We start from the raw sequence: 24,525 nt of genomic DNA, 5'->3' as shown, positions 1-24,525 counted from the left end.
ATTGCCTGCACCAGTTGCTCAAGTCACCCTGTTCAGGGGCTCCCCACGCCAACAGTTTCAAAATGACTCCCTTTCCAGCCTTCCATTCTCTAGCTGTCTCTCAGTGCAGGTCAAGATGGAGAGAGACCATTCCTTCCCCAAATGCCTGGACTGCAGGCAGAGAGCTTATATACAGCTGGCTTCCTTCCCAGCATTCCTGGACAGTCTCCAACTCTCATGGCCCTTCTGGGCCACAAGTCCCAGAATCCGTCTGTTCTTAGTTTCTACCCAGAACAGGGCAGAGCTGGTCCTGCAACCTGTCTTAAAGGGGCAACATGCCCTAAGACAGGGTGTCACACCCCCAGTCCTTACTCTGGGACTCAGATCTGCATATCCCCTAGTATTCTGCCTGCGTTTCAGAATGCCTCTCCAATACCTCCTCCTGTTGTCCCACTGCTATCTCCAATTCAGGATCTCAGCAGATGAGCTTACCTTTCCTCCAGAAATTCTCTCGTCCCTCCTGCTTCTCACTACCAAACCCACCATTGTCCATGACCCTTAGACTTTCCCTGACCCTGAGATTTGCAACCTTGTCGTTCCTTCTGCTCTTCTTTATCCTTCCCCTCCAAATCCTCTCTTCCTACGTTGGTGCTAACATCCTCTCTTTCCTTCATCCCAACTGCTAACCCTTCATCTCTCTTCTTGTTTATTGTAACCCCCTCCTCTCAACTCTCCCCACTCCAGTCTATCGAAACCTTGCAGCAATTACTGCTCTTTGCACTCCAGTAGTGCCTAGAGGGTCTAGCTCCCATGCTAGGCACTAGAGAAACAACTTTAAAATAAACCACTCTGCTGCCACTCGAAACACCCCACCACCCTCAAATACTTCTTGTCCCCTTACGCCATGTGCAAGCACCTCATCCCCCAAACTCTGACCCACTCCAACCTGCTTACATCTCACCTGGCTTTCTTCCAGTCCTACTTCACGAACAGCACTCTGCCCATCTCCCCTTTTCTCTTTTCCCCATTCGTGGATTAGGGCCTTTCGTGTTGCCCTCTGTATCTTGGAAAAGGCAGCCAATCACACCAAGCATCTTCCCTCCATTGCTGGTTTGTCACTGCTGCCTGCTCTTGTACCACAGTTTTTAATGGGTTCTGATCTGCTAATTTAGGACATAGAAGCTCACTAGGCTCCTAGCCGTGTGCCTACACAGTTAATTGCATGAACACGTATGATGCTACAGCAATTAATAGTAGAGGGCAGCAAAGTGCCTTGTTCAAGATCGGGGTTCTTGAGCTGGGGGTCGGGACCCCTCAAGGGGTCGGGAGGTTATTACATGGGGGGTCGCGAGCTGTCAGCCTCCACCCCAAACCCTGCTTTGCCTCCAACATTTATAATGGTGTTAAATATATTAAAAAGAGTGTTTAATTTATTGGGGAGGGGGTCGCACTCAATGGCTTGCTGTGTGAAAGGGGTCGCCAGTAAAAAAGTTGGACACCCACTGTTCAAGATCATGCAGCAAGTTAGTAAATCAGCTGGGACTAGAGCGGGGCATCCTCATGCAGGGTCAGAGCTCTACACCATATGTGGAAAGCAAATAGGGATGGGTATATATAAGAACGGCGCCAGAAAATGGCCCCAGAGTTTGTCTCAGGAAATCTAGGCCCCATCCAATTTGTCAGGAGATTAAGAGAATCCGGTACTGGGATCAAGATCTCTCAACTTCTTCTTAGGCTAAAGCTAATTTATACCAGGCAAGCTCAGTAGTCTTCATTATCTCTCTCCCAAACCAAGTCCACTCAATACCAACAGTTGTTTCACTGGCAGGTCCGCCCAACCATTCAATGAACACCTCACCCATCTTGGAATTTTCCTTCCTCCTACTCCTTCACCCACCATCTTTCCAGAGTCACTTTGCCCATTCACCTTCCACCCCTTATGTATTACGTAGGAGAAAGACTGAGCCCTACTAATTGTATGCATGGAAAAGGTGACTGTGCAGTCTGCTCATATGTAATATGGAGACAGAACCCCCTTAGCTCCCAGGTGCGATAAGGCTTCATTCGTTGTCTGCAACAAGCTTTGACATCCCCGATGGAAAGTGCTAAAGAAGTGTAGAGTATTATCAAATAACCTGCTGGTTGGTCTCTCCACTCCAACCCAACAGCATGAGGCCAAAGGATAGCATTTTTAAAAAAAAAAAAGCACACGCAAGAGGTTAGACATTCACTTCAAAAGAACTTTTTTAATTTAGAAATGCAGTTATATACATAGAACAATTAAAATTAAATTAAACTTTGTACAAATATTAAAACACTATCTTCACACCCACTGCAATGTACAGGAGACCAGAAAATATATATAAAATAAAGCAAAAATAAAACTGATTGAGTGACATCCTGCACAATTACATTTCATTTGTTTTAAAATCCCACATCTAGGAGTACCATTCCGCAAACAATTCCATAGTGGTGTAACTCAGATAAAAACCAGAAAACAAATTAATGCATTGAAGGCAACCAAGCTTCCCTATCTGTAACTACCTGCAGTGTGCCCAATGCATCACACAGTGTCTGCTCCACAGACAGTTCAGCTTTGTGTTTGGTTTGAACTCTTATGTAAGGTTGAGAATCAAAAATAAAGCATTACTTTTCAGCAGAATTAGATTGCCCCTCTCTAGGGCCGGCTCCAGGCACCAGCTTAACAAGCAGGTGCTTGGGGCGGTCAAGGGAGAGGGGCGGCACCTGCAGCAATTCGGGGGCGGCAGGTCCCTCACTCCCTCTAGGAGCGAAGGACCTGCCGCTGAACTGCCGCCGCCGATCGCGGCTTTTTTTTCCCCTCCAATTGCTGCTGCCAATTGCGGCTTTTTTTTTTTTTTTTTTTTTGCTTGGGGCGGCAGAAATGCTGGGGTTGGCCCTGCCCTTCTCCTTGGCTCACCCTTGGATAGAAGCAAAAAGCATATGTTAAAATAGAAGTGCATCAATTTAATTCAGACACATCCACTCTGGTGCAACCACATGTAACCTCTTAAAGTTATCCAGAAGGCCAAGTTAGAAGCAGTATGTAGGACAGAGCTCTCTGAAGAGAGGTCTGGGAGACTCGCATGCTTTGTCCTGGGAGGGGTGAGAGCAGGACAATCATTCTTGGGGTTTGTTTTGTTTTTTTCACAAGGTTCTGAAATGTTGGCAGAAGATTCATTTCCAATATAAAAACACTCCCTCAAATGAAGCCAGGCTTAGGCAGCCTCTCTATGCTTCCAGGGCCTTTTACAGAGAGAACTGAAGCTTCTTAACTACAAGTTTCTGTGAACAAATGTTTTCATCAAATTTAATTGGCAGTTCCTTCTTTGCAGGATGAAATTTACTGTGCTAGTGTCTGAGAACCAGGAAGTGAAACAGATTATACTAGTTCTGCTGTTCAGGCTGTGTGAAGTGAAGAATATTAATAAAACAATTGCTGTCCAAAAATAAAAGCTAATTTGAAAAATTAGTTTAACATGACATGTTGTAAACAGATCAGCAAGGAAATCTGAAAATTGCTGCGTCTGCACATTTTTACATGGCGGAATCGTTGGTTTTTAGTATCCGATCATCTAGGCACAGTGAACCCTTCCTTATGGGCTCACCATTATACGCATTTGCACTCAATAGTTTGAGCCACCTACAGGGCTTGCCGGAGCTTTTAATAACAGCTCCTACTCACTCACTCACCCCTAGGTGCTCTGTCTTCTGTACTCACAGCAATGATCTCCCAGCCCAGCTTATGTCCTACAGCAGAACTTGCTGCGCTCACTGAGTCCCAATTCAAGTCAACCCAAATTCTCCACTCTTGGGGAGTCTTGTACTTCCTTCTGGAATAATGTCAATATTTCTCACTCTCCCAAATTACTCCATGTGCTGTCAGGGCAAGTCACACCTCCAGAGGCATAAAAATCCTGCTAAGTTGTCAAATTGTTAAATGGGGAAATCCTGAGAGAGTTCACTTCCAAGGGGAAGTACGTAAGATGATGCTCACAGAGTAATTTTATGTTGCAAGTTTGCTGTTGGTTTAAAAGGATGGGAATCCTCTGGCTCTGCTCCATCCCAGAGCCACAGAGCTCTAATTGTGCAGCAGTCCTACAAAGGAGAAGAACGCTGCCGAACCCTGCTCCTTCCACCCGCAGTGGAGTGAGGCCCTTAGTTATTTTTAAAAAACAAAAAACAAACACAAACCACCAAAGTTCCCTTACCTGTTACTAATCCCTTTATATTATCCCAACACTGACATGATTAAAATTTGCTTTTAATTCACGCTGCACTCTATCATTTGGGCACTGAGAAGAGACCAATCCAGTTCACTTTCATTTGTAGTCAGTTTCACTAGCCTGGTACTGTAATAGTTGGATTGCAAACACGGCAGAGGAATATCCTTGTTTGAAAAAACACTTTTCAATTGGAATAGAAAGGAAATCATGGAAGAATTTCTTTTGCACGCAGTGTTTTGTAAATTTCTCCCGACAGTGTCCCTTTATGTTTTGTACCTCCTTATAAGTGCTAGTTATTTTTAATTTTCATGTATAATGAAATCATTTGAATGTTCTTGTTAAGCATTTCAGGGTACAGCATGTGTAAGACAACACAAAACTGCATCATGTTGGGAATGCTATAGGGGGACTGTCTCCTTTTGACTACTCTGGTCTATGATTCCAGCAAGAAACGTTGTATTCTTCACTCCAACTTAATGCTATCAAGTTATGGGAGAGCTCATAAGCAAGGGTTCTTTAAGGCTGAATTCTGCAGTTCTTGCTTCCATTGACTAATATGGGAGTTCTGAGTGTGCAGCATCTCACTTATCTTTCTAGCTCTCTTCCCTTCCCAGAAATTGATTCCTGCCCCTTCAAGTCTCCCTAAGACTTTAAAGGTATGAAGGTAATGGTCCACATGTTGCTCAGTAAAGAGAAAGAAAAAGGGTTGTTTTTTTCTTTTAGAAGTCCAGCAGATAAGTTTTCAAACAGGTTTTTTCCCTCCTCATTCGATCTCATTTTATATGAAAGTAAACAGAATGCTTGGGAAGGTGAAACGAGAACCCAAAAGCTGTTTCTGCTTGTTCCGGCTTGCATCGGATCTAATGTCTCTAGTCTGCATGGATGTTTCCACAGAAGAAAGTGGCACGTTGGTTTTCTGCAACCACCAAGGCATCTAGGGGCATCAGAGATTACCAGCCAGCAGGGTACAATTAGATCCTCCCACGAAAAGCCATGCTCCAGTATCAGTAGCTGCTGTTTTATCCTCTTAAAATCTAAGAGACAATGATTGTCTATTTCTGCTGATTACAGCCACATCTTTTCCCTCTCCCCACATCCCTTCCTCCCAGGAAAGAAACTCTGAGGGACTCTATAAAACAAAATTAAGGTCCCCTTCTTCTGTTGTTTTTCTCCAATTGATTATTTCTCTCAGACTGGTGGCTAACCACACTATTGTGAGTGGGGGTTAGTGGACACAGCCACTATGCGCTTTGTTAGGTGCAGGACTGTCAGTTTCAGCATTCAAAGCAAGGTCAGGCCCTGGGATCAAATTCCAGCTCCATTAAGAGAATGCTCTTCTGTCAGCTGAAAAGTGTGGCACCTGGCCTTTGCACCCAGGCTGCTGGGTGTCAGCTTTGGTTACCAGGGAACCTTAAGCTAATTAGAGAGCAATTCATTCTATTTTGTATTTGTTTGAAGAGAAGAAAACAAGGTCAGTGTTTGCACTTTGATAAGAAGTGAGAGACCAGGTTATAGGGACACTTACTTCAAACATGGGATTTTGTAGAAGAACAATTTTAAAACTAACAGTAGAAATATTTCCATGCTGATGTTTTTTTAAATTCCAATGGAAACAGTTTACAAACTAATACACTTATGCCTGCACTGTCTGAAAGCCAAATACTGCAGCACCATTGAGCTGGAAATGAAACAAGTTTGTTTTTTATTGTCCAAACTGAGACAAACAAAACCACCAAGGATAGTGAAAGTTGGATTTGTCAAATTCTTGCAGTAACCTAGGGTGCTGTAATAGGTAAAGAAGTTTGTTTAAAATATACTATTTTTAACTTGACAGTGTCTCTTTAAAACAATTCTTGTAACTTAATTTACGAGATACACGGGATGGGGGAAATAGAGCTGTTCCCCATATACACATCCACTGTTACAGCTGTCCTGGGAATTAACAGGCAAATGCATTAGGGAATTTAATGAGCAGGGGAGGCAGGTTGCTGGCTATACATTGCAGCCAATCCCTGCCCACTGCAGCTGGAGCCTAACCTCAGTTACTGCAGCAATAATCCATTTTAAAGTATTCTAATATAATCACTGCTCTGAGTAGGGAGTACAATTATAAAGGGGAGAGAAAGGGGGGCTGAGGTATTCACCCAGAAGTCACAGCTTGCTGAGTAAAGCCACATCTCATTGTTCCCTCCATTTCAAATACAAATTTACCGGCTTCCCTTTGGGGCAACTGCTGGTTGACCACCTGACTAGGGTACTGGGGTGAGCACGCACACCTCCATCCCCAGCCCCTTTTGCCTTAGTCCAACTAATGAGCTGCATAGACCTTTTTTTGATGGGCCAAGCACTGCTGCTGGAACCAACTCCAGGGAAACTGTTCCCTTGTCCTCCCTGCTTAACTCCTTTAAATCCACCAAGCAGCCCCAAACATGCATTTGGCCATGGGACACAGCTGTCCCTTGTGCAGGATCATTCATGCAGGAAACGACATATGTAACAACCTCCAGTATGTCACACCAGGCCCTACATACACAAGGGACCAGGAATGTATTCCTAGGCTTATTTTAAGACAGCTCTGCCAAGAGAGTCATTAAAACTCATGCTCCGGACTGGGGAGGGTCCTGCTCCAGGTAACTGTTTAAAAACTGCTCTGCTGTCTCCATAATGGCCACACAACCAAACTGTGTCAACTCCACTCTTCAGAAGGGGTTTTAGCAAACACATTGTTCCCCCTCCCCGTGAAGAAGAGGCCCACATGTGGGAGCAGCTCCAAATGCACCAAGCGGTCCCATTAGGATAAAACAGCAGCACAACTCTTTCCATTTAAGGTTATGAAGACATGCTGCAACTATTTAGAAAGCAGAATGCTGTATTTGAGTACCATGTGTTATGGTATCTCTTGCCAGCTAATTGGTGATGCTAACCAAAAACCCCAGTATTAGCTGACAATGTTAATATTTCTGCGGACAAAATTGTAAACATAAAAAAGGGCCAATGAATCCAGATAACACATTAAAAAGCCCTTACGTTTCCTGGAAAATTGAGGGAGTAAGGGACAATGTTTCTAAATGACTTTTCCATTTTTACTGTCATGTCAAGTTAAAAGTTGTTGGTGGCAGGCAAACCCAAGCAGTTATGCAGGAAAACTGATATTTTAAAAAAGTGTCAGACACCTGCAAAAGAACAGGCCTTTGGATAAACTGGACCACAATCATGGCACACTGTGTCAGCAGAACGTGACTAACCTGCAGTTAACATAGGCTTGGTTAACTGGACATCAGATAATCAGGGTTGTACTGTACGTTTTTTTTTCTTCTCGGCCTTGTCTACAACTAGCCTTTTGCAGAAATTCTCTTAGAGTTTAGCACCAGGAGCTGCCCCTGTGATAGACCAGCACTGGAAGGAACTGGTAAAATTTCTCAGAGTAGAGACAGCCCTAGACTTCAGGAAACACAAAAACTGAGTGGACTGTGAGGTCAATGAAAGAACGAGGCAGTGGAATTTTTTGGAATGGAATCTTGCAGAGAGACTGTTACTCTGCTACATCAAGGGTGTATGTATATTTTGTGGGGAAGATACGGGGATAACAAAGAAGGCATGAAGGGGAGGAAGAAAAAATCGTCAGGTGTTTCCAAAAATCTTGTAAAAGACCTCAGACTTCTCTGCCTTTACAATACTCAGTGATGCCTAATTGTTAATATGCATTTAAGTTACAGAACATACCACTTTATTTTTAAAAACTATGAGCACTGCTGGATAGTGTAAATTACCCATATTGGAACTTTTCCCAAGCTCAGGTTCAGCCCTCTTGGAGAGTTCTGTCCTGTCCTAGTCACCAAGAGGATACTGGAAGAAAGATCTTTATATAAACTATATCTGCACCCAATGAGCAAGCAGTTCTTGGTCCCTGCTCTCTGGGCTGCTGAAGAGCTAGCGAGGCCTGTGAGAAGCTGCGACAAGCCGGTGTGAGAAGGAGAAAGGCACAAGTAAATAGCAGCCCTCCAGAGGCTGCAGTCAAACATCTGGCACGGGGAGGGAAGAAGAGGGAGGAGCTCAAATCCATTACATTACTCAAGCCCCTAATGCAGATGGAATGGGAAGGCCGACACCGCACCAACCCGAATGGCGCATCGAGGAGACAACCTGGCAAAATCCTTTGGATCTTCAGCTGAAGGGTCTCTGCTTGGAGGTATCCAGGGCCCAGCTCGTGAAGGTGGGGAAGGCTGCACAGAATGCTTGTATCCCAAGGAAGAAGAGGGGAAACCAAGAGGGAGAAGGCTAAACAAGTGCAGCAGGCCTCATGCTTCCTTCAACAATGGAATATCTGGGAGGGAAAAGAAAAAAAGGTCAGACTTGACATGGGTCATTCCACGGAGCTTCTAACAGGTGGCAGCAAAGTGCACAGACGAGGTATGTTACAGTCCCTCCCACATCCCAATACAGACAGACACAACCTCTTACAACAGTAGGGCAGCTTTCCCCCTCTGACACCAGGCATCACTTCTCCCCACGCCTTCTAGCAGCAGCAGATGACTGCAAATAGTCCTGTGGCAAGTTAACCTTTAACTACAGCCAGTGCAAGCTCCCATGTAGGTGGGAGTTAGGTAGCTCCAGCATGACCTTGACACAGTAAGCTCACCTTTTGGCTAGTCTTCCTTAGAACATAAGAACAGTCATACTGGGTCAGACCAAAGGTCCATCTAGCCCAGTATCCTGTCTTCCGACAGTGGCCAATGCCAGGTGCCCCAGAGGGAATGAAGAGAACAGGCAATCATCAAGTGATCCATCCCGTCACCCATTCCCAGCTTCTGGCTTATAGCAATCTGCCCTGCTAAGAGGTGCCTTAAACAGTGATTTAAAAGCAGCGCTAGACACTGCGGAACACATGGACCGTCCACCTATTTCTGCAGAGTCTGAAAGGCCCACTGGATCAGCTTTTGGCAACACTATCCCTCAACTCTGCTACCCACATTTGAGGTTTTCCTCCCATATTTTGGAATTTTGGTATCTCTCTCCCTGTAGGGGAAATAACCTTTGGGGTTTTATTGTTGAGTAGGGTTCCAAGTCATGTTACTGACGGTTATAGGGCTTGCAGCAATGGAAAATAAAGTTCTACAAACCATCTACGATTCTTGACCTAGCGGGTCTAACCTCTACAGAAGCAAAGCTTTGTTGAGTCTCCACATCAGCTCTGTCCTTGTAAGGCCTTTCCTTCCACAGAGTCCAGAGAACTCAGAGGGCTGGTCCGTGTTATGTGGACTCTTGTCCACTACGAGACTGAAGCACAAGACCACCACAACTCATTCCTCTTAGGACTTCAAACTAGACTTGTGCTCTGGGTCTGTAGTGCTTTAAGCACTATGCTAGCCAGTCCCTTGCCTTATCAGTTACCGTGTCCCAAATGGAGGAGCCTCAGAAGTGCAAAGTGCTCATTTTCAAAAGAGTACCCCCCTCCAACAAGTGGTTGTCCCTAAATAGGACTGCCCTGCGTTTTCATGGCACTGCTGGGGGTGGGGAGAAAGTTCTTTGCAAATGACTTGATAAAGACCAGAAGAAGCACCAGAGCAGAACAGACCTTCTAGTCTGGCATCTTGCCTTTGATGCTGGCCAATGCTGGATGCTTTGGAGGAAGACGTAGAGCCCCCGGAATGCACCTAATTATGTAACGCTGTACAGTGGAGGCAGGGAAATTTCTTTGACACTCAGTTGGTGACCAACTTGTGCCCTGAAGCACAAGAATCAATGGCCCTTGTAATTCTCATCCTAGCTAGCTGCACGGCAGCGACTATTCTTATTCACATTAGTGTCTCATTCAGTTTTCCCTGTTCATATCACGTACCGTCTGTGTATTCCTCCGAGGAAGTAAGTGATAAAAGGCTTTGTATATCACTGCTTTCTGAGTCTTGAGCATCTCTGTGCACAGGTCTACTGCTTGCCATGCCAGCTACCCAGGAAGAGGTGGTGGCCTGGTGTACAAGAACAGTTTCAGAGCGTTGAGAGCCACTGGCTTCACACAGTCCAGAGCGTCCTGGGGCCTCGTCCTCTCCAACAAAGCAGTCCCGAGCCCCTTGCTCCTGCTGCTGCATCTCACTTGTTCCACTCTGCCCAGCTCCCTCTGACAGCACAATCTGTACCCGTGAATCTGAGGGCGGAATGCAGTTCCCTGCGCTGCCATAGACTGCTTCTTCATAGGACGGCAAGGCCACCTGGACACCATCCACCATCATGGAGACCTGATCCCCAGATACACCTTGATCACGTCTTGAAAGAGGAAAAAGCTAATTTAGAGCATATTCACAGACTGATGGCTCTGTGTGTCTGTGAGCCCCGCACCGAGCCATGAAGTAACCTTTCCTTATCCCAGTCTCACCACTCAACAGTGACCTGTTTAGGAGGAGTAGTATTGAATTTTACCAACATCCCATTAAAAGCAATTACCTCCTTGTACTGCCATGCAGGTGACCACACACTAGTTCTCCTCCTGTTACAGTGGCTGGCACCGCAGAAGAGATGGGCATGCTCCAGAACTCTGCCCTCAAATGAGACAATGCCCTACTGCTCAACAGCCACCCCACCAGCTGTTTAAGGAGCAGAAGTGACTGGTTCAGAAGACAAATCTGTACCCACCTGGAAGAAGGGCAGCAAAGCATAGTACACACCTCTGGCAACAGAGAAGTTGAAATGTGGGACCCTCCCCACCTCCATGTACAGCTGTCTTTTCCCAGGTCAGGAGGGCAAACGTCCTGTACTTTTTTTTATTTCCCCCCGGCCCGCCCCGCAGGGATAATCAGAGATGTGCACATACGTCAGAGGCTCCTGAATAACCAATTTACTCTGGCTGGTCAGTACCTTTATTTAGCGATATCAGCACAATTCACAGCCACAGAAGCAGCTGAGGGATCTCTTGAATGAGCTGGGGACTGGCAGGGGAAGGGGCAGACGTAAATACACAGGCTCTTACCTTGGTAATCATCCAACACTGGAAAAGGAAGGAGGCTGAAGTAGAGGACAGTCCAATAGGGTTTGGATAACATCTTACATTTAAAATTAAGAAGCACAGAAATAGAATAGCAAATAGCTCATCAGGTGGAATGGGAGAACAGTAGCCACAGAAAATGAGAAGCAGAGCACCGCCCGATACCGTTGCTGTACCCGAGTTCAGGGGATCTCCAAAAGGAGTGGTTCACAAGTGCTGGGCACAGTGCTTCACAGTGCACAGATGCTGTATTCCCTGAAGCCCATGGACACACTGTGCATCCACAGAACTCTTCCCATCCATAATACTGCCTGTGCCTCATCACTGGAGACATGTAAGTGGGGCATCTAAAAGTAATGAGTGCATGGGGGTGGGGTGTGTGTGAAATCACAGTTCCACTATGTCCTGAGTTTGTGAGGCCCACGGTTTAAATAGAGCAGGGGATCGCCCTTTCCTCAACTCCATTCAGTGTGCTGTCCTACGGGAAGTGAATTTTCGGAGGTTAGGCCCAGCTTCCAATAAACTACGTTCACATCACAAAAAAATAGCAGCACACATTAGTGCTGACTGATTCCTCCCGTTGTTGGCAGTCTTAGTGGACAGACCACAGACTGACAAGATCTGGAGACTAAACTCTCTTCAGATAAGGGCTGAGGTACATTGGCAGGGCAGTGGAAGCTTGTGATAAGACTGCCAGTAGCAAATATATTCTTTAGATGAGAATAGAATGTCTTTTCTTGGGTCATCAACCCGATGGCTTCTTTTGCCAGCAGTAAATTTATTTAAAGGAAAGGGATGAGAAGTTATGGCCATTAAAACCAGACCCTGCTCATCACGACATGAGGAAATTAGACCGAAACCCAGCAGACCAACAAAGCAACAGACTTGAAGAAAGAGTGATGAAGAAAAGCAGAAAAGGATGAAAAAAGGAAATAAGAGAAAAACAGAAGAACGGGACAGAGAAAGGAAAGAAGAGTGATGGGGTTGAGATGACAGAAAGGGGAGACAAACCCAACACCCTTGTGGACTGCACATGTAAATACATATTACATCCCCGAGCCCCTGCCCTCTGTTGAAACTTTCCTCCCACTGAGCTTACCTGCTGTGATGAAAAGACTTCAGCTTTGGCTGCAGCAAAACGAACAGTACAACTAAGAGAAGGATCAGAGCTACTGAACTTGCTGTGGAGGCCACTATGGAGAGGGTGGGCACCCCGATTGTTGGGGGCGAATCTTTATCTATAAAACCAAAAGAAACAGAAATTAAATGGTTCATGCCTAAGAACAGGCATCATGAGAACAAGGTACATACAAGGGGCCTCTGAAAAATGGAGGGAGTCTCAGGGAAGAGCAATAGAAGGGGGGGAGGGAGGCGGATTTAGGAGAATGAGTTAAACGCATACATTTAGTTTGACTGACAACTACAAAGAGGCTTGATGACAATAAGGAAGGAAAAGAATTGTTTAGCGTAACAGAAGGGTGTTTTAGGCTGAACAGCAGGAAAAGCTCCATGTTAATAGGAATTCTTAGCCAATGGAAGAGTCTGCCCCAAGGAAAGTAGTGGAACCCCCATGGCTTGGCACAGGTAAAACGTGACAAGGGAGCTGGGCAGCGGTAGCTATGCTGATGGGAGAAGCCAACATAGTGCTCTCTACACTGGCGCTTAAGTCGGTCCCACAGTAAGCGCTAGTGTCGACATAACCTAACAAACATGTAGTAGGGAATAATCCTGTACTGGCAGGGAGATGAACTAAGACAGCCTAAGAGGTCTTCTCCCCCTCTACATGGTGTAACTGCCTGTCTGTTGCTTCTATCCCCTAGCCCAGTGTTTCCCAAACTTGGGACGCCACTTGTGTAGGGAAAGCCCCTGGCGGGCCGGGCCGGTTTGTTTACCTGCCGCATCCGCAGGTCCAGCCGATTGCGGCTCCCACTGGCCGCGGTTTGCTGCTCCAGGCCTGCGCTGCTTCCCGCAGCTCCCATTGGGAAACACTGCCCTAGCCCATCTAAGTGATGACTAAAGTCTTCTATACTAACCCTCCCCGCAATGCTCGTAGGTCCACCGGCCAATGCTCTTACATGCTTCATATACAGGACATCCCCATTTAACTGAACCCCAGTTAAGCTAAACTTCCATTTTGCTGCAATTCACTATGCCCTCTAGGGTCACACCCAGCAATAGGTACTTAGTGTAGACAAGACCTTCACACCACGTTCCTATATGGCTGCATTTTCTGTGAAGCGGTATGAAACCCGGAGATGGATTAAGATGTGATCATTTGCTTTGAAGCCCATAGTCTGAACACAGTTTCCTAATTTATCACTGTTTTTTTCACTACCTTCCACCAGTGTCTTGAGGCCCTTTGTTTCTGGTCAACCCAGGCCATGTGTGGTATTAACCCATCCCTAGTGATACTAGAGAAAAGCCACATAGTCACTGCCATTCGCATTGCTACTTGCAGTCCTGGAGAGGGTAAAATGCCATCACGCAGGAATGCTGTCCAAGCCTGGCTAGTTGCCACGGTGAAGGGTTTTCTTTCATGGACTGGGAGAGGAAGTGGGATAGGAAAGAAAAGAGGAATTCTTACAATCCCACGCTGAACTCAGAGAACCTGAAAGCGCTATCTGGTCACAGGTGAATTCCACTTTCCACTCCCCTGGCACAGAGACTCAGACTAAGGGCTGCAAAGTGGCCAGGAGGGAAAAGGGCATCTTTGGGAATAGTATAGTAGGTTCTAGTGGCCATAGAGCTTGGGTGAATCCAAGAAGGGGTGCTTTTCTGTTTGCTTTCTGATTAAGTTAAACCAGAAAGCAAAATGTTATAAACACTAATCCCTGAGGAAAAGATTTGACTCCAACTGTTGCTGCTGAGTCATTCCACCAGTATATGGGCTCACAAGGACTCCTCCCCCAACCAGCTTTTATTGGGTATGCATGTTTTTTAAAACCAGAAATCCCATGGAAAATAAAATTACAGCTGTAGAACAAACATTTTTCTGCAGACCGCTTTACTTTCCTGTCATGGGGGAGGAATTCCTGTCCAGCTTGGGAGAGCCCCACAAAACAAAAGCTGTCAATTTCCATTTGGAAAGAAAGAAAACAGAAATCATCTATCAGCAACATCCATCAGGCCAGGCCAAACAAACAGCACGGTGGAGCTCTGCAGCAGACTGCAAGCTCCAAAAGCAAATAAATCAGCCCCTCCAAAAATGAGTGTTAGAAAGCACTGGTGAACACACACACACACACACACACACAGAGATCAAGGTGCACAAAGTTTGCTCAGATGAGGAAGGTATTGCCTGCAGTGTTGTTGTAGCCCTGTTGGTCCACAGGATATTAGAGATACAAGGTGGGTGATGTATTGTCAGCTAGGAGCCAGAGGGACAGCGCTGAAAGTGCACACGCTAGAGCAGCTTACTGCCCCCTTATCTCTAATACGGCAAGATGGAATCGGTTATCTCAGCAGGCTAATACGGGAGCCTCCACTCAAACCGTGATGGAGATCTGCATCCAGAAGCACATCTTCAAAGGACATGGGCTGGACTTTGACAGGAAGAACGTAGGAGAGGTGGTGTGTGTCTTTTACACTGTGAGCTGGGATTACCATTGATTTTGTTTGTACAGCACCTAGCATAAGGGGCCCAACCTTGTTGTATTCTTTAGGCACTACCGCAATATAGATATCAAATATTAAAATACATAATAAGTAATAGAGAAGACAGTCTAAAATGCAAGCTACCTTCCTTACTTGCTGTAATGCATTACTCACCTTGGCTTAGCCTACAGCTAATTTCCATGGCTGGATTCCATTCTCCATTCTTGCACGTCAAGTATTTGTAATCTCCCTTTAGCATGTAGCCTTCATCACATACATACTCTATGACGCTGTCGGATGTCAGAGGGTCACTGCAAGGAGTTGGATGGCATTTGTAGCCTCCATTCTCAGGCTCCGGTGGACGGGGGCAAACTGGAGGAAAAGGGGAAAGGAGAGAACCCATCATGAAGATGTTGCATAGAGGAAGACTCCAATTGTGCAAGTACTGCAAAAATCAACTGAAAATGTGGCGCATGCTTGTAGTTCCTCCTGCTGGCTTCTGAGAAGTATTTTGTTACTAGAAATGGGAAGAAACACCATAATACAACGACAATCCACTACCTGGGTTTCACCCCTACCAAATCTAGTGCAGTTGCTGAATGCTAGGTTTTATTCCAATACTATAAGTTAGCCACCAAGTTGAGGAAGGGTCAAAGAAAGACTTAAAAAACAAGGTAAGTAGAGCATGTCTACACAGCAAAAAACCAAAAACCCATGGGTCAACTAACTTGGGCTCTGAGAGCTCATGTTACAGGGCAAAATAAATGTAGATGTTCCCATTCAGGCTGGAGCCTGGTCTCTGAGACCCACTCCCTCCTTGCTGGGTTTCAAAGCCTCGGCTCCAGTCCAAGCAGGAACATCTACACTGAAATTTGGGTGCAGACACGCTGCCGTGGGTTTTTTCCCCCTCTCTCTTCAGTGTAGACATACCCTAAGAGACATCCATAGCAGTGCCACTTGTAAATTGCTTTAAGTGTGGACACCTCTCTAGACAGGCCCATAAAACCCTTATCTTAGGTCTCCCCACGCGGTCACTTCATTATTGAATTTCTTCTCTAAGGTCTAGGCGGCTTAGTCAGCCTGCACAACTTGATATGGAGAGGGAACATGGTTTCCTCCCACTCAAATGAATTATAGAATCATAGGACTGGAAGAGACCTCGAAAGGTCATCTAGTCCAGCCCCCACACTCATGGCAGGACTAAGTATTAGACCATCCCTGACAAGTGTTTGTCTAACCTACTCTTAGGAGATTCCACAACCTCCCTAGGCAATTAATTCCAGTGCTTAACCACCCTGACAGTTCGGAAGTTTTTCCTAATGTCCAACCCTTGCTGCAATTTAAGCCCATTGCTGCTTGTCCTATCCTCAAAGGTTAACTAGAACAATTTTTCTCCCTCCTTTTTATAACAATCTTTTAAGTCCTCTCTCGTCTTCTCTTCTCCAGACTAAACAAACCCAATTTTTTCAATCGTCCCTCATAAGTCATGTTTTCTAGACCTTTATTCATTTTTGTTGCTCTTCTCTGGACTTTCTCCAATTTGTCCACATCTTTCCTGAAATGTGGCGCCCAGAACTGGACACAATACTCCAGTTGAGGCCTAATCAGTGCAGGGTAGAGCGGAAGAATTACTTCTATCTTGCTTACAATACTCTTGCTAATACATTCCAGAATGATGTTTGCTTTTTTCGCAACAGTGTTAACACTGTTGACTCATTTAGCTTGTAATGCACTATGACCCCGAGATCCCTTTCTGCCGTACTCCTTCCTAGGCAGTCATTTCCAATTTTGTATGTGTGCAACTGATTGTTTCTTCCTAAGTGGAGTACTTTGCATTTGTCCTTATTGAGTTTCATCCTATTTACTTCAGACCATTTCTCCAGTTTGTCCAGATCATTTTGAATTTTAATCCTATCCTCCAAAGCACTTGCAACCCCTCTGCAAACTTTATAAGTGTACTCTCTATGCCATTATCTAAATCATGGAGGAAGATATTGAACAGAACCAGACCCATAACTGATCCCGGCAGGACCCCACTCTTTATGCCCTTCCAGCATGACTGTGAACCACTGACAACTACTCTCTGGGAACAGTTTTCCCACCAGTTATTCATCCACCCTATAGTAGCTCCATCTAGGTTGGATTTCCCTAGTTTATGAGAATGGCATGCAAGACCGTATCAAAAGCCTTACTAAAATCAAGATCATACCATATCTACCACTTCCCCCTCCACCAGGTTTGTTACCCTATCAAAGAAAGCTATTAGATTGGTTTGACAAGATTTGTTTTTGACAAATCCATGCTGTTACTTATCACTTTATCTTCTTGGTGTTTGCAAACTGATTGCTTAATTATTTGCTCTATTATCTTTCAGGGTACTGAAGTTACACTGACTGGTCTGTAATTCCCCGGGTTGTCCTTATTTCCCTTTTTATAGATGGGCACTATATTTGCCCTTTTCCAGTCCTCTGGAATCTCTCCCGTCTTCCATTCGTTTTAGAAAATAGTCGCTAATAGCTCAGATATCTCCTCAGTCAGCTACTTGAGTATTCTAGGATGTATTTCATCAGGCCCTGGTGACTTGAAGACATCTTATTTGACATGAGCAATGCCCAGGTTGGGGACCTTTGCCTCAGATAAAACAGTTGCCCCATTTGAGGGGAAAAGCAGGGTCTAATACCTGAGCCCAGCTAAGAGAAAGGAGGGCAGACAGATGAAATAGCCTCAGAGCTAAGCCCAGCTGGCAGAAAGATTCTTATTTTGTGTTTGTTTTTGTACTGACTTTGGACCCTGCTAAAAGAGAAAGAGAGAGAGAGTTTGTGTGTGTGTTTTTGTAGTAACCTGTCCAGAAGGCTCTGCCGGAAGCCATCAGAGCTCCCTGAAAACCTTGTTGGCGAAAACTGAGGCCGAGCAGTTGCAGCACTGTTCCTCACAAGGAGGTGCATAGTGGGCAGCATACTGACAACATGGTAACTTGTCTATTTAGAAGGGGCAAATGCATATCAAGGCCTCGTGGAAAACCGAAGACAGTTCTGCTACATTTCTGCCAGTATAATCAATAGCCACAGAAGGGGAAAACATAGAAAATGTGGAAATTGGCATGAAAACAGGATCTTTGCTGCTTATGATTTCATCTCCTCTGGCAGCTTGCTGTTATTGCTGGCAGCATGCAGAGTCTCCGATAGGCTCTCCACTACCACCACTTATCAACTGAGGAACCTGTCCTATTCTGAAGGTGTTCCTCCTCCAGTAACCTGGACAGTGAAAAACATATCAAACTGAAGCGAATATTCTTCCATTATTCAAACACTGAGTGCAGGAGAGAAGAGTCCATCACTTCTCCCTTTAAATCCAGATCAACATCTCAATCCTAGTGAGGAAGCTTGTTCATATTTAATAAAACACTTTGGGGCCTGAATAAATTCAAGTCTTTTACTTTTTACCACAATGGGTTACCCACACCCTCTCTTGTAATCTCTGATGTACACATCTTCTGACACATGCAGAGGAGTGATGGTGCTATAGTTTCACCCATGATCCCAGGGTAACTGGATGGTATTACTTAAAATGATCACCAATGAAATAGTTAATCCTGACTTAACTTGGAAAGTGACAGTTTACACTCCACAGTGAGATGAGGGAGGGCAGGTCATATCTCTTAGGACCAGATGCTTTGTACAGAGGACCTAAGGAGGAGAGGGGGAGTATGGGAAGAAGGAATCCTCCCTCCAGTCCAGTAGTACGGTGTGCTATAGCTATAACCCTGAAATTTGGGAGCAGACGGCAAAACACTTGTACACCCACTACACAGGGGATGTATAGAGTCACTTAATAGCAAGTGCAACAGCCACTGCTCTGCACTGCCCTAGCCACACCAGACTCTTCTATGTGGAGTCCCCTCAAGCGGCCTGACCCTTCCCCTGCACAGCACCATCACAGTGGTTCTGCCGAGTTTAGGGCCTGCTTCATTTACAGAGGGAGGCAATTTAAGCATCTAGCCCAACGAGCTATTTCATCATGTCTGTCTGCATACTCGGGACTGCAGTGGGTCACATTCTAAGTAGTGTCCCAACAAAGATTCCCCCTCCCCCCTTTAAATGAAAGTTTAAACTGATAGGTCCAGAAACCTGCTATTGGAACATACTGCTGAGAAGCAACCAGCTCAATACAACCCAGGGTGACAGAAGTAAGGTATCGTTAAGCCAGGGGTCAGCAGCCTTTCAGAAGTGGTGTGCTGAGTCTTCATTTATTCACTCTAATTTAAGGTTTCGCGTGCCAGTAATACATTTAAACGTTTTTAGAAGGTCTCTTTCTATAAGTCTATAATATATAACTAAACTATTGTTGTATGTAAAGTAAATAAGATTTTTAAAATGTTTAAGAAGCTTCATTTAAAATTAAATTAAAATGCAGAGCCCCCAGGACCTGTGGCCAGGACCTGGGCAGTGTGAGTGCCACTGAAAATCAGCTCGTATGCCGCCTTTGGCATACGTGCCATAGGTTGCCTACCCCTGGTTAAGTATCAGAGGGTAGCTGTGTTAGTCTGAATCTGTAAAAAGCAACAGAGGGTCCTGTGGCACCTTTAAGACTAACAGAAGTATTGGAGCATAAGCTTTCGTGGGCGAATGCCCACTTCATCAGATGCAAGTAATGGTTAAGCAGTTTTCATGTGGACTCTAACCACTAAGGCAGGGGTGGGCAAACTACAGCTCACGGGCCGGATTTGGCCCGTGAACTGTTTTAAGCCGGCCCACGAGCTCCCGCTGGGGAGCGGGGTCTGGGGCTTGCCCCGCTCCAGCCGGGGCGCAGGGTTGGGGGGGCACACCATGTGGCTCCCAGAAGCAGCCGCATGGCCCCGCTCCGGCTCCTACGTGCTCCAGTGGCCCCCTCCGGTGCTCCAATGGGAGCTGCAGGGGCGGTGGCTGTGGATGGGGTAGTGTGCAGAGCTGCCTGGCTGCGCCTCCGGGTAGGAGCCGGAGAAGGGACATGCCACTGCTTCCGGGAGCCACTTGAGGTAAGCGCCGCTCAGAGCCTGCACCCCTGAGCCTCTCCCCATGCCCCAACCCTAATCCGCCTCCTGCCCTCTGAACCCCTCAAACCCAGCCCAGAGCACCCTCCTGCACCCCAAACCCCTTATCCCCAGCCCCACACCTCCAGCCAGAGCCTGCACCCATTCCTGCACCCCTGCCCCGATCCCCCTCCCACTCTTCAAACCCCTCGATCCCAGCCCAGAGCCCTCACCCCCTCTCGCACACCAACCCCAAATTTGTGAGCATTCATGGTTCGCCATACAATTTCTATTCCCAGATGTGGCCCTCAGGCCAAGAAGTTTGTCCACCCCTGCACTAAGTGTACATCTCTATGGGAACTAAAAACCCTTGGTCAGCCAGCTTGGGTTGAGGGGCTGTAAAATTGCTTTGTAGACATTTGGGCTCAGGCTGGAACCCAAGCTCCGGGAACCCATGGGGGGGGGGGGGAGGGGGAGTCCCAAAGTCCGGGCTCCAAGCCCGAGCGTCTACAGTGCAATTTTTAGCCTTGGAGCCTGAGCTCCGTGTGCCTAAGTCAGTTGACCCAGCCGGCCGCAGCCGTTCCATGGGTCTTTTATTCCAATGTAGAGGTACCCTCACTACACAAGCATCTATGAGTTTCTTCTAGTCTCCATTCTTTTGCACTGTATTCATGCATGCCTTTTATATCAGAAGCCCTACTGAGTAGGGTTGCATTTCTTTGTTTGGTATGCTCTCTATTGTAAGGGCTACCGGTATGTACACCAGTGATGCTATATAAATTACATACAAAAAGCTTTACTTTAAAAATGTTAGGTTACACTCAAGCAGTTGAAAGCTTGCAAATACCAGAATTTAGGTTACCTAAGCAACCTTAATTCAGCCTCCTTGTGTGTATGAATCAGAATGAACAGTCTTCAATTACATGATCACATGTTGTTTTCCCTCCAGAAACCCGTGGCCTCATTCAGTGCAAAAGATGGATGATGCTCACGGAATGAAGCAGTTGAACATGGTTATCCTCATCATTCAGCGATCCCTGCCTTGTTTATTGCATACAATGCAATGATTACAGAATTAGTCATTTCCTCATTGACTTTTCTAGGGCGCTTATTGCCATGGGATCTGAGTGCCTCACAAATATTAATAATTCATCTCCACTGTGAGGTAAGAGTATTTCCATCTGCATTTTATACCCCAGGAAACAGACACAGAGAGACATGCCTAAGGCCAAATGGTGACTCAGCAGCAGAGGCAGAATTAGAGCTAAGCACCTCCCAACCCTGTGCCCCTTCTTCCAGCCCACACAGCCTTAATGCTACAGGGGTCAAGCATGCACAGCTCCCAATGACTTTAATGGCAGCTGAGTGCTAAGTACCTCGGCAAACCAGGCACTGGGTGTCTCAAGATTGTACCCAGAAAATGAAGAACGTGGCTATAAGCCAAGCTTTCCATTTAATGACTTATCTAAATTCTGGAACTTCCTAGCTTTTGAGTGCTTGATTTTGCACCCTAAATAATGTTTTTGAGTTTTTTGTATGCAACTCATTAGGTCTTAAAAAGGAAAAAAAAAAAATTTTCATTTTGTGCAACTAATACCATCCTCATCGTGCATCAGAAGCAAGGTCTGAACCCCAATTCAGCACCATAGCACTCCTTGAGCTACAGGACTGAGGGAACCCATCCCAGTATCTTCCCACTCCTCCCTTGAATATCTAGGGGACCTTCTTCCCTATGTGGTGTCACCAGAGGGGTGGGTTTCCAGGTGGGCCACTGGGGCTATGTGCTGAATCCAGAAGGAAGACTTGGTCAGGGGAGAGCCCAGCTTGACTCTCTTCCCCTTTCCCTGGGAGGTATGTAGATGTGAGAGTGTATGGGTGTGTGTGAAATTCCTTCTCCATGTAGTGCCCCAGAGAGGGGAATGGGCCACTGAGACCATGTGCGGTGTCTGGAATACAGTGGTCAGGAGGAGTTTGGCCTAATTCTCTTTCCAGAGAGACATTCTCCGCTGCTGGGCTTAGTGCAGTGTGGGGGCACAGCCTTACATTAGAATGCTCACCTTCAATGTGGCATGTTGCCAACATGTTCCCCATGGACACAAACTACAGAAGGGAAATGGTGATTTTTCCAAAGTTATTTCTCTCTGTCAAACCTGAACAGAATTTCATCAGCCAAAGAAAAGGCCCTTCTCTGGCCCTCAGGCTTACTTCCTGCCAAATTGCAAAGGCTTGCTGCACACCGTCTCAAAAATGTCACAGGAATTCTTTATAATGGAAAGTGTTAAGCAACCTAAAACCAGGGGGGAGCTGGTAGCCATCTCTACAAGATAAATGGCACACACACATTTTCACTGGCTTTTTTATGCATCTGAAACCTTAACAGAATTCCTATGTATTTCTTGCCTCATCCCCCTCCAAAATGGTTTAACTCTTGTTCCTAAAAGTGTGAACAGCGCACAGAGCTCGTGTTGATGAGACACTTACAGCATTGTGCCAAGCAATGGAGGGAAATAAAATAAATCTAGGTAATCGCAATTTCAAGCTTCCCAAGGGGATATTACAGCCCTGGGTGAGTAAAAGCTATTTGGAAAGCTATGCCTATCCCCTTTGCACAGCTTGCTTTTAAGATTCTCTTATTAGGGTAAGAATTTTGAACACAGCCTAGTGGTGCAAGGGGCCAAGGTCAGATATTTAGGTTTACACGGCTCTTCGGAGAGGTTGTTCTCAGCCGGGGAGGGAGGGAGGGAGAGAAAAGAGGGAAGAATCACAAGGTAAGAAAGCCAAGCATTTGAGTATCATTGAAATCAGCCCAGCAGGAGAGAATTGCCATCTCCAGATTGATGGGCAGGTTTAATCTATGGGTACGTCCACACTACCCGCCGGTTAGCGATCGATCTATCAGGGATCGATTTATCACATCTCGTCTAGACGTGATAAAATCGATCCCCGAACGCGCTTCCCGTCGACTCCGGAACTCCACCAGGGCAAGAGGCGGAAGCGGAGTCGACGGGGGAGCCGCGGCCATCGATCCCGCACCGTGAGAATGGGAGGTAAGTCGATCTAAGATACGCAACTTCAGCTGTCGACGTATCTCCCCTCTAGTGTAGACCAGCCCTATGTATCAGGATTTCTACTAGGGTAGTTCTAAAGGTGTCAGACATTTTTATTCATTGTCATTCTAAATGCAAGACAAGTAGGATGTTTGGTTTCACTTTGTAAAATAAAAAGTGACAAAAGTCTTTCCTTGCTTTATAACACATTTCCCCTTCTCAATAACCAATGGGACACAGAAAACTGCTGCTAACCCCATGTTATCAGTAGATGTTCCCAAGAGAACTCTGCTCTCCTTAGAAGGGAACTAACCACTTTCATGTCCAAGTTGTAACGTTCTTTGAATAAATTTGTAATGGTCCTTTAAATAGTTGTAAACAGGACAAAAGAGTAGGAAATCTTCTATCATGTGGACAAGAAAAGCTACCACAAAATGAGCCTCCTAGACCCCTACCCCCAGCAAGACTGCTGTTGTCTTCTCCATTTACTTCTTTCCACCAAACTCATAGCCAGACATCCTTCCAGCTAAGAGGGGCTAGATGTGGTTTCCTCTGGAGCTGATCAAAGATGTGTAAAGTCAGGTAGTGTGGTTACCTAAGTGCTATATAGGTGTTCCTTGGCCTTTGCTAGCCTGGGAATATGCTCAAGTTCTGAACTCTGATCAAAGATGGTGCTGTAAAGAGTTTGTGATGAGTTGTAAAACATAAGCCCAGATCATGTGTGGTCATTAAAGATCCCATGGCACTTTCTGTTACAGGGGGATACCTACTACAGCTGCCCTGTTCCACCCCACAGTGACCTCTCAGCAGTGGGTGAGGTAATTCTTCCTTATTTTAGGAGCCCCGTCATCATGAAGCATGATTTATATGTAATAGAAGAGAGATTATAGCTATGACTGGCAATTAGAGAATTTCATAACTTTTTCCCCAACTGAGTATACAATCTGGTTAGTGGACCTTGGAGTTGCCACTTAGTGAACGAATAAAGCATTAAAAACCCAGTCACTCCTTATAGGAGTATGAAGCACACAGTTTCTCTTTATTTTGCTATGAAATGTAGATCATCCCACGAAGTGGCAAAGTCACATTACAACACAGACCATTAGAAATAATCCAAGAAACCCACACAAGCACACTGGATAGCAAAACAGACAGACTTCCACAACAGAAGAATGACTCCCAAAAGATTGGATTCTCCAATGCCCTTAGATACCAAAGAACAAATAGAGACAAGCAGAGTCTCTACCACAATGTGGATTTACATAAAGTATAGGTTTTAGGATCATAACCAAAAACTAATAGAGTACTTGAACCTGACAGAAATAAACCTCCACAATTAGCCACTCAGTCACAATACAAACAGATAAGGAATCTGCTGTGGCAATGAAGGAGTGTAGCACAATCCACTTAGACGCAGGATGAAAGAACAAACTAAACACTTAAATCCACATAACTAGATGAAGGCTAATATTAGCAGCTTGTCATAGGATTATAAAACCAATAGACATTTATCTTATTGCCCAATAGTGACGCCATAAGTGATGCTAGAAAGGCACCAAGGTCAAAGTCTTATGTTCCTTTCACAATGTGTATTAGGAAAATTTATACATGCTTAACCTAAAGTTTCCTTTCCTCAGCTGGCCAGGTCCATAGATCCTATAGCCTGCTTGTTGCAGC

At 45.6% G+C, this 24,525-nt stretch overlaps 1 protein-coding gene across 1 annotated transcript in view; it reads right to left on the bottom strand.

Annotated features, from left to right (window-relative positions):
* Positions 1-4,174: 4,174 nt before the first annotated feature.
* Positions 4,175-24,525, bottom strand: part of SUSD6 (sushi domain containing 6) — a 114,611-nt gene continuing 94,260 nt past the window's right edge. The window contains exons 3-6 of the mRNA XM_024218817.2: positions 14,968-15,165; positions 12,299-12,437; positions 10,063-10,484; positions 4,175-8,547 (exon numbers count right to left, since the gene is read on the bottom strand). Of these exons, the coding sequence (XP_024074585.2) occupies positions 8,522-8,547; positions 10,063-10,484; positions 12,299-12,437; positions 14,968-15,165 (785 nt within the window). The 3' untranslated portion in view covers positions 4,175-8,521. The remainder of the gene's footprint in view (positions 8,548-10,062; positions 10,485-12,298; positions 12,438-14,967; positions 15,166-24,525) is intronic.

Source organism: Terrapene carolina, unplaced genomic scaffold (genome assembly GCF_002925995.2).
Source record: "Terrapene carolina triunguis isolate 2854851 unplaced genomic scaffold, T_m_triunguis-2.0 Scaffold96, whole genome shotgun sequence".
In the NCBI taxonomy this organism is placed as follows: domain Eukaryota; kingdom Metazoa; phylum Chordata; order Testudines; family Emydidae; genus Terrapene; species Terrapene triunguis.
The sequence above is the reverse complement of the archived record's forward strand: the minus strand, read 5'-3'. Positions and strand labels throughout refer to the sequence as shown.